The following is a 14,252-nucleotide window of genomic DNA, read 5'->3' as shown; positions in this document are numbered from 1 at the left end:
TCCGGAGCTCCAGCTCTCAGAGCCTTCATGGCCTGCTCTGGACTTGCTCCAGCAGCTCCATGTCCTTCTTGTGCTGGTGCCCCAGAGCTGGGGCAGCTCTGCAGGTGGGGTCTCACCTGAGCAGGGCAGAGGGGCAGAACCCCCCTCCCCTGCTGCCCACACTGCTCTTGGTGCAGCCCAGGACATGGGTGAGCCATGGCCAGGTCACATCGAACTTCTCATCCACCAACACCCCTAAGTCCTTCTCTGCTCTCAGTCCTCTCCCTGCCCTGCCTGTGTTTGTGCCTGGGATTGCTCTGATGTGTGTGCAGGGGGTATATAGCTATACAGGGAGAATTGTTAAAATAACATTGCATTTCTGTGCTGTGTATGACTATCACTCATACCACTTCTCAGTTCACACCCCTGTTTTATCCTCCTTCTCCCTGGTAAGAGCACTCTTCATAGATGCCAAGAAAACAACTGTCATAAGTGAAGCTATTGTCTCTTTAATGACCACAGGAATATCTACTGAATTTAATATATTGGCTTGGGAAATCTGTTTTGCCCACCCTAAATGGCTGTCTGTCTTAAATACGTCTGCTCAGAGTGATGTGTGTTATATAAATAAAACTACACAGACAGCATGTTTGTCAATCAGCAAAAAAGGCTCTACATCCACTATCCCGGGCACATGTACTTCCTAAGCATTGGTTTCCAACAGATAAATGTAATCAAGGTTTATATGCTCACAGAAGCCAACAGGATGGGATTTTTTCACTTGAAAGATCAGAAGAAAATTGTAACTAATGTTGTGGAAAATTACTTTGATATTGCTTCCTCAGTACAGCATCACAATTAGGTAGCAATGTGAAGCACAGGGAAAGAATAAATGAATAGTAACAAATCAACACAAACAGCTACTGTCAGGAGTACTTTGCTCAGTGAAAGTAACATAAGCATTACTTAAAGTTTTATGACCGTGGATTTTATACTGGTTTAAGTAGTACATCAAGGTCTCACCCTCATGCTTGCTACGACTAAAACAATCAGGAACAATTTCCAGAACAGACAGATAAAACCAAAGTACCAAAGTATTTTTTAGTCTTGTTTCATAAGTTGTACTATCTCAAATTAAAGGTGACTGAACGTACTAACAATGAAAAATGTCCTTTTGGACAATGCAAAGTTCTCCTACGCTGCTTTTCAGTGGGAAATAAATGATAGGGACCTGTCTCCAGCCCTGCTGATGAGATTCCAGGGTCTGGCAAATGTGTTTTACTACACAGGAAATACAACAGCAAAGGCTAATCCAGTAAAGCTTTTCCATGCAGAATCTGTTGTCCTAAGTAGCTTAATGACACATGCATTTGTTCAATTCTATTGAGAGAGCAATCAGGCAAGCAAATTATAGCAATATCCCATCTCCATTAGAACCAGGCCCCTTTAAGGAGGAACACTCTGAACAGAGGAAGTGAAGGATCCTTCTCAGCATGCCAAAAATGTCATCTGTGATTGACAGCTTTTCACAGGAGACTGTCTAGAAATTAAATATGCCTAGGTCTCTTTATAATGAAATGAAGGGATATTTTTTCCCCGTGTCCTTTAAGCCACCTAATGTGTTTAGTGATAACTGGTATCATTTTCAAAAGCAGGGGATGTGAGTAGTCTCTGAGTCCGCTGGGAGTTGAAAGCACTTAACGCACATGAAAATCAGCCAAACAGAAATCAGAGTAATTGTATTGAGCACCTTTTACTCAAGGGTACAGCCTGGTTCCTATTAACATAAATAGTAATTGAATGTGAGACTCGAGGAATTGATTCCACACCTTTGGCAGGAACAGCGTCGCCGGGATGTTTTAGGTGTCCACAGCAATCGAGTGCGTTGCAGAGTGAGTTCCCCTGTCGGGGGTAGGAGCTCTGTTCGAGCTTGCTTTTATTTAAATGTGCTTGGGTGCCCCCTTCTCCAGTTATATGCCCTCAAAAATCACTTCACAGTGTACTCCAATCAGCAATTGGCATTCAAGAGGTTTGTGGCAGAGAACAGAGGTACCGCAGGTCAAGATGAGGGACCGATAATGAAAGAAATGGAACAGAAATTGCACTGGTTTTGAAACAACACTAGAAAATCCTTCTCTTTCAGGAGAAAAGAATTAACTTTTCCATGTAAAGTTACACATTCTTAGATGCATTAGAGTACTGCCTGCATTGGCTGCCCATACAGCTTTCCCCTAACCCCAAACTACTGGCCAGTTTCGGTCAAATATGGCCAGTACTCCTGGTTTTAGTCTGTAAGCTCTTTTGCATCTAAGCATACAAAAATAAATTGCAAAAGCACTGAAGGGACTAGTTAATCCTCTGCTTTGCACAACACTGAAGATTCATTATTTCTATAGTTTCAGCTGAGTGGCTGCTTTCAAAATTGGTGTGCAGTTGGACTAAATAATAAACATATTAAAGTACAGATTGTTTAGTGACATGGAAATAAGCACTTAATAAACCTGGACACAGAAATTAATGTAATTATTTAAGAGTTCTCTGTGTTATGGTTCAGCTCCTTCAAAAATGTTAGTAATACTTTTAAATATACACAGTTGTGTTGGTCATCTGATGAAGGTGTCAAATGAATGGACTTTTTATAAAGCACTCGTTAATTCAAAGGACAATTTCAGTGCATGTAAGAGCAAGCACAGGAACTGACCCCCAACACACAGTGGCATTATTCTGAACTAGAGTGACTGCACTGGCATTTGTCAAGGCTCTAAACCAGCCTTCACTACAGCCTTAGTCAGAAAAAAAGGGGACTGTAAGTAAATCAAGAGATCTTGTGCCCTTTCATACTTCTTGTGTGCCCCTCCTTTGAAAGAAAACTACTATTTCAGCCCACAGTTTTCTGTTTCTCCCATTGCTGTGGTCTCTGTGGCTTTGCACAGCTTCAAGTGAGTCATGCAGGAAGATGGCACATGAATGATAGTTATGGCGTTTAATTGAAGTTAAGCAAATTGAATAAATGCATCCCAAAGCATTTTATGTTTCTCGTGTGACTCATTTGTGCATCTCTTATTTTGCATCTCATGACACATTGAATACCATATGCAGGCAAAGGTCGATCCAGAGGGGTGCATTTACAGGAACAGAACTTTTGGTGAAATCTCTCACTTTCATATTTATTGTGGTATAGTTGGTAGCAGAAGTTGGTCTCAAGTTTAGCAGAAACTTAACTCCATCCAGCTGGACCCTCTGCACCTTGGCAAAGATCCCTGTATAATCAATCAGTTAATTGGTTCTTGGAACAGTTTTTCCAGCAATTTTTTTTTTTTTTTTAAGAAATTGATAATTACTTTCAAGATAGCCTTCATTAAGAATTACATACCTTTTTTGAGGCAATCTCTGTGAAATATGTAAAACATGCTAAGGGTAAAAGTACAAAATACTGAACACGAAAGGGCAGGTGATTCAAATAGAAATAGGAATCCTAACCTGGTGTCTGTTGATGAACTATTTCTTCTGGATCCTGCAGGTGAATGAAGACAACGAGTCCAACTGCTCCAAACAGCAAGATGAAGGAGAACATACAGGTCAGCCTCATAATTACTGTTCTCAGATCAATCCAGTTCTGAGGCAGGAAAAGAAGTACATTCGATCTCCAGGGCACTCTTCACTCATAGTCTCGTCCTCTCATCTGGAAGTCTGGTGTAATACAGCTGCAAGAAATAAAAAAACCAAACCCCTTAAACTTAACATATAGAGTACTTATTTTTTCAGTGCAGATTAGTAGATTTAAGTTCTTGTTTAGAGTAAATAACTAATTTCTTTAGTATTTCTTTTGTACAATTAATTACAGTCATCCAGTCTGTTTCTGCCTCATCAGTTTGTCTTTAATTATATGTCCCTGCTTTTAACATGTTGAAAAGACAACGTAGTATATAGTTAAAAAGCACATTTTGGGAAAAATGATCATGCCATGGCTGCAAAATTTGTAGAGAAAGCCCTCTTAGTAGACTGCTTCCTCCAAATGAAGCATGTGTCACTTTTTATTTTTATTTTTCACCAATTAAACAATATGAAAACCATAAAGTGCGATAATGTGCAAGAAATGATCCCAAAAGCTGCACCTTGCACGCCAAACATGGAGAGAGGGATGAACAACTGGCAGCTGCCTGTTTCACCTGTGATAAAAAATAAAACCAGCTGCACCCAAACGGTGCACCGCAGGTCACCCATTGGAAAAGCTCAGCAGCCCTACGGATTTCCAAGGGAAATCCTGGTCACAGGGCTTGCACCTCCTTTTACTGGCTGGCAGGAAACATGAGGAAAGAGCGTGGGCACAGGAGGGCTGCCTGTGCAGGAGCCACGGGCGCGGCTGCCTCTCTCCCCTGGCAGTGCCCGGCGAGTCCCCGGGCTCGGTTCTGCAGATCCTCCCTGCTGGCTCCCACTGTGCTGTCAGGAGCAGTCCCAGAGGAACAGCAGCAGCCCTGCTCCCAGATGGGCACCCCGTGTGTCTTTCTAAACCCCTCGCTGAGCACAGCCCTGAGGCTTTAAGCCCATGAATAGTCCTGCTGGAACCCAGTCTGTTCTGGTATGATACTAAGTAGTGAAAGAATGAGAACCAAAGATGACAATTGCTACCAGTGCCACATGGCTTTATTAATTAAAATAAATGCTTTTGCCACACAGCTATGCCAATCCTGTGTTTTTTTAGTAACACAGTGAAAGGTGCATCAGAGCACAGGCAGTGGAACTGGGTCCCAAAATGTAACAGGATTTTTTACCAGCAAATTCTTGACCACAGGGGCTCAGCTGCAGCTCAGCAGCAGGTGGCAGGGGGTGATCACTTTGCTTTCCTCGTATTTCTTATTGCAAATGGGACCTGATCTAAAGGAAAGTTTTTGAAGGTGGTCTTTGTTTACAAAGGGTGTTTTAAGTATGGTAAGACTGTGTAACATTGGTTTGCAGGGAGGATGGGTTGTGGAGAGGTGATGATTCAAAGCAGTTATGTCAGGAAAAGTCTTAAAGATTTGTCCTAAACGGGCCTGGACTATTTGGTTTTGGGGCAACTTGTTTGCTTTTCATGGCTTGCATTGCAGGTTTTTAATCTTCTGCAGCGTACTGGCATTCTAAATTTCTAAAATGCACCAAAGATTGCTGTGACTCTGACTGATAAGGTTATTAAGGTTATTTAATGGCAACTACATTTATTCAGTGTGTAAAGCAGCCAGAGCTCCAGGCCAGGAACACCAGTGGATGCTTGTATCTCAAATGAATGCAGAGCATTCTCTCTATACATAGGCAAAGTCAGCTTTATTTTCTATTAAAATTATGGCAGATACTAACTCTATTTTTACTATTTTTTCACCTTAAACCTTTCTTGCACCTTTGAAAGTAAAACTAAAAGAAAATGTCACTAAGTTTTTCAGCACTAGCAAAGCCAAATTGTTCTAAGTCCTTGTGCAGGTCCATCTGTGCCTGTTGTGTGCATGTGTATGTAGTATGGATAGACATGTGGAACATGTATTTATTACATATAGTTATTTTTAAATGTCAAGTGCAACTCTAAAGCCCTAGGGGAGTCAGAGTAGCCTTCAAAGCACCTGTGTTACCATTCCAAACACTGGTGTTATAAGGAAACAATCAGGGAACAGGACTCCCCCCTTCTCTGGTTCACTACTGTGTTTGGCTACATAGGCAGTGATTTGGATAAATGGGTACTTTGAACAGAATCCAACTGCAGCAAGGCTGGTACAAGACCAAAATCACACTATCATTTCGTAAATCTGTCCAGTTAGAGCTTTCTAAAAATTGCATTTGACTTCCCAACATAAAGGTTTTCCTTTTGGTCATCTATTCATGGTCTCTGCATGCCCCTGGGCAGGAGGATGCTACGACCACAGTTTCACAGGACAGGCATGAGGGAGGTGTCTTGCCCAAGTTTACAGAAAGGCTGTGATGCCCCAGACAGCTGAAGGCTGTCCCAACCCTAGGCAGGCATTGGCAGCTCTGCCCTTCTCTGCTGGGAATGTCCTGGCAGCTCCTGGGACAGAGAGTGGGTGAGAAACACATAATCCTCATTTGAGAGAGAGTAGCTGAAAAAACATCCACTCCCAAACAACAAGGGGTTTATATTTGCTTAATGCTGAGTTTTCAGGTTATTTTTTAAGGAATTATACCCTTGAGCAAATACGCGTTTCTAAAACAATTATTATTATTAGCTTAAAATGTGAAACCATGTGCCCTGGATTTGATTTGTTGAAATGGTTTTGTTTGAAGTAGAGGCAGCATCAAGAAAGAATATCCCTAGCCAGTTTTTAATTAGTGCCAGAAATGCTACAGTAGCAGTTTTTAACAGTTAGAGTGTTTACATTATTCCACATCCTATAGGACAACTGTGTCCAGGAACTCACAGCCTTTTAGGTTAGACATTACAGCCTCTTCAGGTCACCTCAAGATACAACAGTAATGAAAGCTAGATGAAAGCATATATTTGAAGGAAGAAAAGGCCACACATTGTTGCCTGTAGTCATTACATGCCTCTGCAAGCAGTGAACGCAGAAGGAGCCTGAGAAGGAAAAAGAAAGAGAACCTCTTCCCTCTCAACAAAATTACTACCTCTCAACAGAACTCAAACATCAGAGATCTTTAAATTATGGGTCTAAGCTTTCCCCTTCCCTATTCTCCTGTAATTATTTTTCAATCAGTTGACTTTAATTAACATGTCCTTGGAGAGCAAAGTGGGTGAATGGCAGTGGCTGGTTTGAGATGCTGAGCATGTGCTTCCCGAGCCCTCCCAGGCTGGTCGTTGAGTTACAGGAGCAGAGGAACTCTGAAAGCAGTTAGCACTGACTGATAAATGTGAACAAAGTATCCTCATTAAGGAAACATCTGAAAATATCATTTACACTCAAATCCCATCATTTTAAATGTGGATGAGAGAAAAATCCCTACAAAAAAACTCAAGTGCAGCTTGAGCTAACAGTTTCTTCAGGCAATACTTCCTCAGGCATGTGAGGGAGAGAGATGCTTTATGTGGGAGCCTTGGATTGATCCATGCAGAGTCCTGGCATCTGGGAGGCAGCATTTGGATGAATCCATACCCTTCAACTTGCACTTTGCATTTGAGGTCGCATACTTTGACTGTGCTCCTCACAATGGGCAATAACATATTTTTATAATACTTAGCATTACTGAGAGTGCAAGCAGATAAGGCTGCAAGCAGCTTCCAATCTAAAATCCATTTTCAGCTGCCCTGAACCTATTAAACAGATGGAGAGCAGTTCATTAGAACATGCAATAATGAATTGAAACTTCTAACTTTTAAATTATTCTTCCTTTATACATTTCTATGGTGGATAAAACTCCTAGGTATCAATATCTGTTTTCCTAAGCTTTCCCATTACCGTGGTATGCGAATGTTCTGCACTTGAAAGCAGCAGAAGTATGAGTATGCATGGATAGTAATTAGCACTCAGATAGCACTTTCCAGTTCAAAGACATTCATTAATCACCACAGTACTCCTATGAATTGTGAGCTGAGGAAGTATCAGTATCAGGTAGGAGAATAGGCGTTGCATCATTAAAGCAAGACTTTCAAGGAAAAAAAAAACCCCAAATATTTGTGGCAAATACTTGCATATTATAACAAAATTTTCAGGCACCAAATCTTTTCTTTACAAACACAAAAGCAGAACTAGTGCCCCCCTGCTCCTAACCAGTATTGAAAGACCCTGCAAAGATTTATTTAAACCTTCTGAAAAGAGTGGCTCTGAAAGTAGTGCTGTGTATGTTCTGCTTTTTGGCAACCACCTCCTGTAAGCCTAATGACCAAACACTTTCACTGTGAGCAATCTGATGTTATGATACAGGATCAGTCCAAGAAAGACAACGGGACAGTTTTCTACCAACACCTCTGTTGTTTCATTCCTAATCAGGTGGGTCAGCCAGGCTGCACTTGGGGTGCACATGGCTGTTTGTTCACTCATGAGTTTTGTGGACATGACATGACATGACATTCTCTCCCTTGTCTGCTGCCAACAAGTCTGTGTGAAGAACGGCATTGGTAAGATAAAATCTAAGGGCATGGTGTAATTCTTGGGTAGAAAGTCAGGAGCTTGCCTTTGGTCCATCTAGAACTGGATCTTTCCCTAACAGTAGCTACACTGACGCATCAAAGGAAAGTAAAAGAAAACCCTGCAGAGCAAAGTAGCAGGGTAAGTTGCCCCAGGAAAAGGTCTGTTGATCTCTAGCTGAGGTCAGCTTTTTATGAGGGTAGCACATCTGAGACTGGCTGTCTTAGGAAAGCACAATGTCAAGATATGCAGCTTTCACAGCACTGCCAACAATTGCTTAACAAGAACTTGGTCCTCTGCAGAGAGCAAGAGGGACTGGATGTGGCATCAGTGCCGTGGTCTGGGAACCACGGTGGGGTTGGATCAAGGGTTGGACTTGATGATCTCGGAGGTCCCTTCCAACCCAGGTGGTTCTATGATTCTATGACAGGGGGCCCAAGGCAGCTACAGCCCCTCCTTTCTCTCTGCTGGCTGCTCACCCTGCTGAACCCAAGCTGCCTGGCCCTCTGTGCAGGTGGTGCTGGGATGCTTTCTGCTGGAGAGCTGGTGACCAGCTCAGTTAAATTATCCTGAAGATGAAAGACACTGTGCCTAGATGAGAGCAAAAGAGGCTTTTTTCTGTGGAACCAGGGGAAGGGAAGGACCAAGGTGGGCCAGAGACCCTGTAAAGCTCCTGCTCACTGCAGGGCACCTTTATACTCTCCTTCCCTGAGGCTTCACTGCAAGGTGCCAGTGCAGCTCCCAGTGAACGAAGAAACACAGACTAATGCCAGCCCCACCGTTATGTATTATTGCCATACACATCAGCAAGTCAACAGAACACCCAAATTCTTTGCAAACATCTCCTGATTGCTAAATTGGACAATTACAAATCACCTATGAATGAATGTAAATGCCGAGTTCACACGTACATGGTAAACCAACCTAATTTCTCATGCTGTGTGAGCTTCAGTTGCTATTCCTGCAGCTGATAGCAGGATGGTGGTTCAGAGCCAAGCCAGAGCCTGCTGTGTATCCAAAGGGAGCAGCAGGATGTAGGTGCCTTTTGAAAGCAGGGATTCCTGTGTTTGCACTTTGTGTGCTGGTGGATAAGCAGGCACTGAGCAGCAGAGATTAGCTCGGGCACTCCCACTGCTCTGGTTGTGCCATTCATGAGAGGCAAACTGGGAAGTCTCCCTGGTGCTGTGGGACTCTGGGGAGGCACCAGTGTCCAGATTCTCCATGCAGAGAAACGTGGCACTGCACGGGCACAGTCTCAGCAGTGCCCTCTGTCCTTGCTGACCTGTCCCCAGCAAAGGGCACGCATCGGCTGCTCGGACTGCCAGTCAGAGAGAGATGCTTATTACTGTGGAAATGTTTTTATAAGTCAAGATTTGCCTGACAGCAGTAAAAACTCCATCTGAAATTTCAGCACTCCTGTAGCTGGTCTGGGGTAGTTTTTCACTGGGAACTGTTGGCAGCTGGGAGTTTTTTCTTCAGCTGGCTTTTGTTTTGTGCATTCTGAAAGGGCACCATAATGGAGCACTTACTTTATGTGTTATTAAGATAATTTTACTCAGATTGTCTACTATAGTCAGAAACTGTGATAGTCATACCAGGCAATTAGCTGAATTTAAAAAAGGGAATAATATTCTTACAAGAATATAGGAAAAAGAATATTATTGCTGAAGTGATCATTAGCTGCTTCGACGAGGTGTGTGAACTCTGCAGCTGAGCCAAGCATGTGTTTCCTTGCTTCAAAGCACTTACAGACACAGGGCACTGAGTTTTCCCATCACTCAAGTGTCCACTCTCTGCTTTACCCCTGACTTCTAGACCATGTTTGTCATAACATTTACAGAAGAAAAAAGGATTTGTAAACATTATTCACATTCACCAGTAAAACTTTTTATAGCAGTTTTACAAAAGCAAGCACTGGTACTAGAGGTGGAGATATTAGAAGTCGTATTATTCTGTTGCTGTCACGATTTCTCTTTGGAAATAGGAAATGCAAATGAATCCCAAGTATTATGCCCCAAATCCTTTAGCTTCTTTAGCATAGAAAGAAGTAGAAAACTATTAATCCCGTGGCTGCTTCCATTCATCGGATGTTCATTGGGTGCTGGATTTTCTGTCACTGTATTCTTGCTCAATGGAAAAAATCTTTGATTTTCCTTGAGATTTGGAAAGGAAAGATTTGTTTCCAGACGATATTTAAAATAAAAACATTTTGTCTGGCTCATATCAACTTCATATATAATCATGTGCTTCTCTGTGTAATAACAGAAAAGAAATATTGTGAAGAAGGGTGAAATATGAAATTTAAAGTCGAATCTGCTAAAAATGTCCTGCCCCTGAAATGTCCCCAAAATTCTTTCCTGAAAAGATCTGGATTCACATTTTCCTTTTATATGTGGAAAGGAATTAAACCTGCTTCAATGAAATCACCAGTGGAGTTAAAGGTTCCTGATGCCAAAATCCTTGGAAATCAGAAGTGAACTAGTTGAATGGAGAGGGGTGGCTCAGCCTGACACCAGTTGGAGTCTGAAGGACGCTGGGGAACCCTCACCCCAGGACTCCAGTGGGCATCTCCCGAGCTGCCCATCAGCGCTGCCAGATGCACAGACCAGCTGGGCAGTTTGAACTGAGGAAGGGCAAGCACCCCTGCCCTGTGTCACTTTGTGCAGCTCTGCTTTGTGCTGTTTCCCGAAGAGGCAGAGGCAGGAACTGGCAGTCGGGTGCGTGGGACCTGCTGACCTGCCCGATGAGCTGACACCTCTTCCTCCCTGCAGCCTAATTAGCCTCTGCTGCATCCCAGCCATCCTGAGCTGACCACCTCTGTGATGTGCCAGGAAATTAGGCAGAACTTATTGCCTATTAAGGGCTCCATTCTCCAGTCACTGGTGTCATTACACGTCTCAGCTTTCAGCAACTCCTCCGATTATGCAAAATGGGGATTTCTTGACACGAAGAGAATCTTGAAAATTACAGGATCCTCTTTTGCTCACATATACATTAAGCCATATACTGAAAAGAGTGGGGAAAGGTGGGGGTTAGAGGCTTCCTCTTATTCTAGTGGAAACTTGTTTTGTCAGGTATTAGTGAGTCCAGTTCTACTCCTCACACACACCAGTTTTGTCCTTTGGACCCACACACGGCTACGAAGTATGGTAAACCCATATAATGTGCCAGAGACTGAATTCTGGCATAGCTGCAGCTGTGACGTTGTTTTTTGTAGCTGAAGTCAGAATGAGAGTGTATGACCCCTTTTCCCCATTCCAAAACCCCTGGCAAAGCTGCTAAAGCTTCTCTCATTCCCATCACATGTTGCCATGGGAAGCAGGCACTTCAGGTTTCCACTTTCATCTACAATTTAAGACCAAAAGGGACAGCACTCGGTAAACAACCAAAATAATCCTTTCAAAGTCAAGAAGATTTCTTTCCTATCTTTCTGGGTGTGAATTGTAGCAGGAGTCATGTGTTACTAATCTCCTCAGTACTGCAGCAGGGCCTCGGCAAGTCAACACACACACCTCTCCAAGATCCTCCAGGGGTTATAATCCTGTTCCTAAACTGAACCATAATCTCTAAAGTAGTTTTCATTTGAAATGAAAAAAGTTTTTTTACTTTGTTTCAGATTGACATCTCACAGGAACTGCACAGTGACAGTGTGAACAGCGCCAATAATGGACTTGTCCAGCTTTTCTCCACACCAGAGGGGAAGGCACACAATTTGCATGGCAGATCCCACACATTAGCAGCCCAGCCTTCCCAGGCACTGCCTGGCAGCAGGATTTATAGGGATGTTGTCCCACGTACAATATTACATATAAACAACTGTGTGGAAAGCAATGAACTGTCTTGTATACAAATACAGCAAAAGGTTCCTACTTATTCAGAAGCCCACTTGGTTCTTGTTAAGGCCTGATTTGAAATGCTTCCCTCCCCCTCCACTTGCCTCAATCTCTCTTCTATTTAAAGTAACTCTCACATTTTCAAAGGGTTTTTTAGATGACTGTACCATCATATAACAGTGGTTATACTCTTCTTCAGTTGTCCTGCTTCATTTGTCTCTTCCATAGGTTTCCTGGGTATTCCAAATGAAAATGCCTTCTTTCAGAAGATACAATGCACCCGGAGTAAGCTGGATTTCCAGAGCAATTACCCCAAACATCTTTCCTCCTTTATGTCAGTATGAAGCAAATGTAAATTAGATTTTTTCCTTCATAATTTAATTTTTCTGTGCAGCTTTTAGATGTGTTGTGATAAGGACAAAAAGATGACAAAACTGAAAAATTTTATGAACTGCTTATATATATATATTTAGAGAGAGAGAGATATTCCTATATATATGTGTGTGTGTGTTTGTAAAAACTTGATCAATATGTTCCTATCCATTGGGCAAAAGTGTTATTCCCATGCCAAACCTCTTGATATCCTGAGATTTTGAATAGTTTTTATAACATTAATTTTAGGTGGCTCTATGTATATGTATGTGTGGGGCCCTCTCCTTCCATATTGTGGCTTAACTGTGCCATATGTAATACAGTTTGTGTAACACAGCATGGAGGTTTGTGATTCCTCAGTGGTATTTCCTTTTCCTAAAAGTGTCTGAAGTGGACATTCTGTGTCTCGGAGCCATAAGCAAGCAAGAAAACCAGGAAAACTGTGAAATGGCCCCGGTAACCTTGGAATTAAAAACCTTTGTCAGAAGTAAGGGTGGTTTTAATTGTGGCAGTTTGAGCCACATTAGAAATCCAAAATCCAATTTTCAGGCTTTCCTCCACCCCTTCCCACAATTTATCCCATCACCAGAGAGAAACTTTCAGGCCAAAGGCTTCTGTAGGGGAAGGGGGAAGTCTATACATTTGTTTACACAAATAAATACTATACAAACTAAAGGCAACTATATATATATATTACATTTCTATCAGTCAGTCCTTTCAAGCCCCTCCTTTAACTTTAGTCCAGGAGCAGCTTTTCAAGGCTGATATGTAACAGAGTCTTTGCCGTGGGAGTGTTCTGGGCTCCTGAACACCCCCCCTCACCACGTTCTAGTTGTTTGTTGCAGTCTCTCCTCCTCATGAAGTCCAAGAAGATAGCTTTGAGTCCTTGCTCTTCTGCTGCTGGTGATTTCTCTCTCTCATACCTCGGTTCGTAGGCTGCTGCAGTGTAGTTCAGCTTATCAAGCATCTGTGTCCTGGAATGTTGGTTTTTCCTCGGGTTTTTGGTCATCCTGCATTTTAGTTCACGGCAGGGACATCCTCTCTCTCTCTGGGGGTCTGTCTCCAACTCTTGCCTGGGATTTCCTCCCCAGCAATCAAGCCTCCTCCGGCCCGTCCACTTGGCTCTGCTCCAATGCTGAGCCTCTCATCCACTCTCACTAAAGAGCGAGAGGGAAAACCAGCCCTGCTCTGCAGCTTGGATGCAAAGGTTGGGGGGAAGGAAGAAGAGGGCCTGGCCACAGGGCCTGCCTCTCTCTCTCCCACTTACCAGTTGTTTGTGAGTCTCATCCCTCACAAACATGCACTCATTCAATGGTGTCTCCAACTCTGGCCTAGGCAGAGTTAGGGGGTCACAGGGCTTCCCTTTTCCTCCCAGAGGGGGAGAGAGGGAGCCCAGCCACCCCCTGGCCTCCTACACCTACACACAGCAGACACCAACAGCAAAACAACCAAGACTGCACTGCCAGCAGCTTCTGGTGCTGTGATATATGATTTTGAGCAGAAGTGAACACCATGGACGGTGACTGGCTCTCCAGGGAACACTGCCCTGGCACCCGATCACCCCTGAGCCCCTCGAACTCTCAAGGGGGGCCAATTTCAAACTGTGACACTGCACTTGGGGAAACAAAACACAGCAAAATTTCTGCAAAAGCAGAAAGAAAACCAACTCCTGGTTCACACTGTGTGGGTTCATGGTGATGCTACTACAAGAAGAAGAAAACAGCCCTCATTGAAATGGCACATTTTGCTGTGGCAGTGGAGAGGGCTCCTTTATGGGCTCTAGCAACTTTTGCAATGGTGTGCATTTGACTGTTCTCACCTAACACTGCCTCTTAATCCTTCTAGCTGTGATGACTAATTTGTTTCTTATTGAAATTTGCTTTCTCCCCAATGAAAGATCACCATCTGTTTAGTCAAGGTGCTTTTTCTCTTAAACTATGTCAGAGCTAATTATTTCCTCTTGTTCTTCACTTGGACAGTTAAAACACATCAGCCAATTGAAAGG

At 43.0% G+C, this 14,252-nt stretch overlaps 1 protein-coding gene across 1 annotated transcript in view; it reads right to left on the bottom strand.

Moving 5' to 3' along the window:
* The window catches only part of CHST8 (carbohydrate sulfotransferase 8), a 131,653-nt gene extending 127,995 nt beyond the window's left edge, over positions 1 to 3,658 (bottom strand). The window contains exon 1 of the mRNA XM_008929253.2: positions 3,460 to 3,658. Coding sequence (XP_008927501.1) covers positions 3,460 to 3,568 — 109 coding nt within the window. The 5' untranslated portion in view covers positions 3,569 to 3,658. The remainder of the gene's footprint in view (positions 1 to 3,459) is intronic.
* Between the last annotated feature and the right edge of the window lie 10,594 nt (positions 3,659 to 14,252).

Source organism: Manacus vitellinus, unplaced genomic scaffold (genome assembly GCF_001715985.3).
Source record: "Manacus vitellinus isolate BGI_N305 unplaced genomic scaffold, ASM171598v3 scaffold_10_pilon, whole genome shotgun sequence".
NCBI classification, from domain to species: domain Eukaryota; kingdom Metazoa; phylum Chordata; class Aves; order Passeriformes; family Pipridae; genus Manacus; species Manacus vitellinus.
This window is presented reverse-complemented; position numbering and strand designations above follow the sequence as displayed.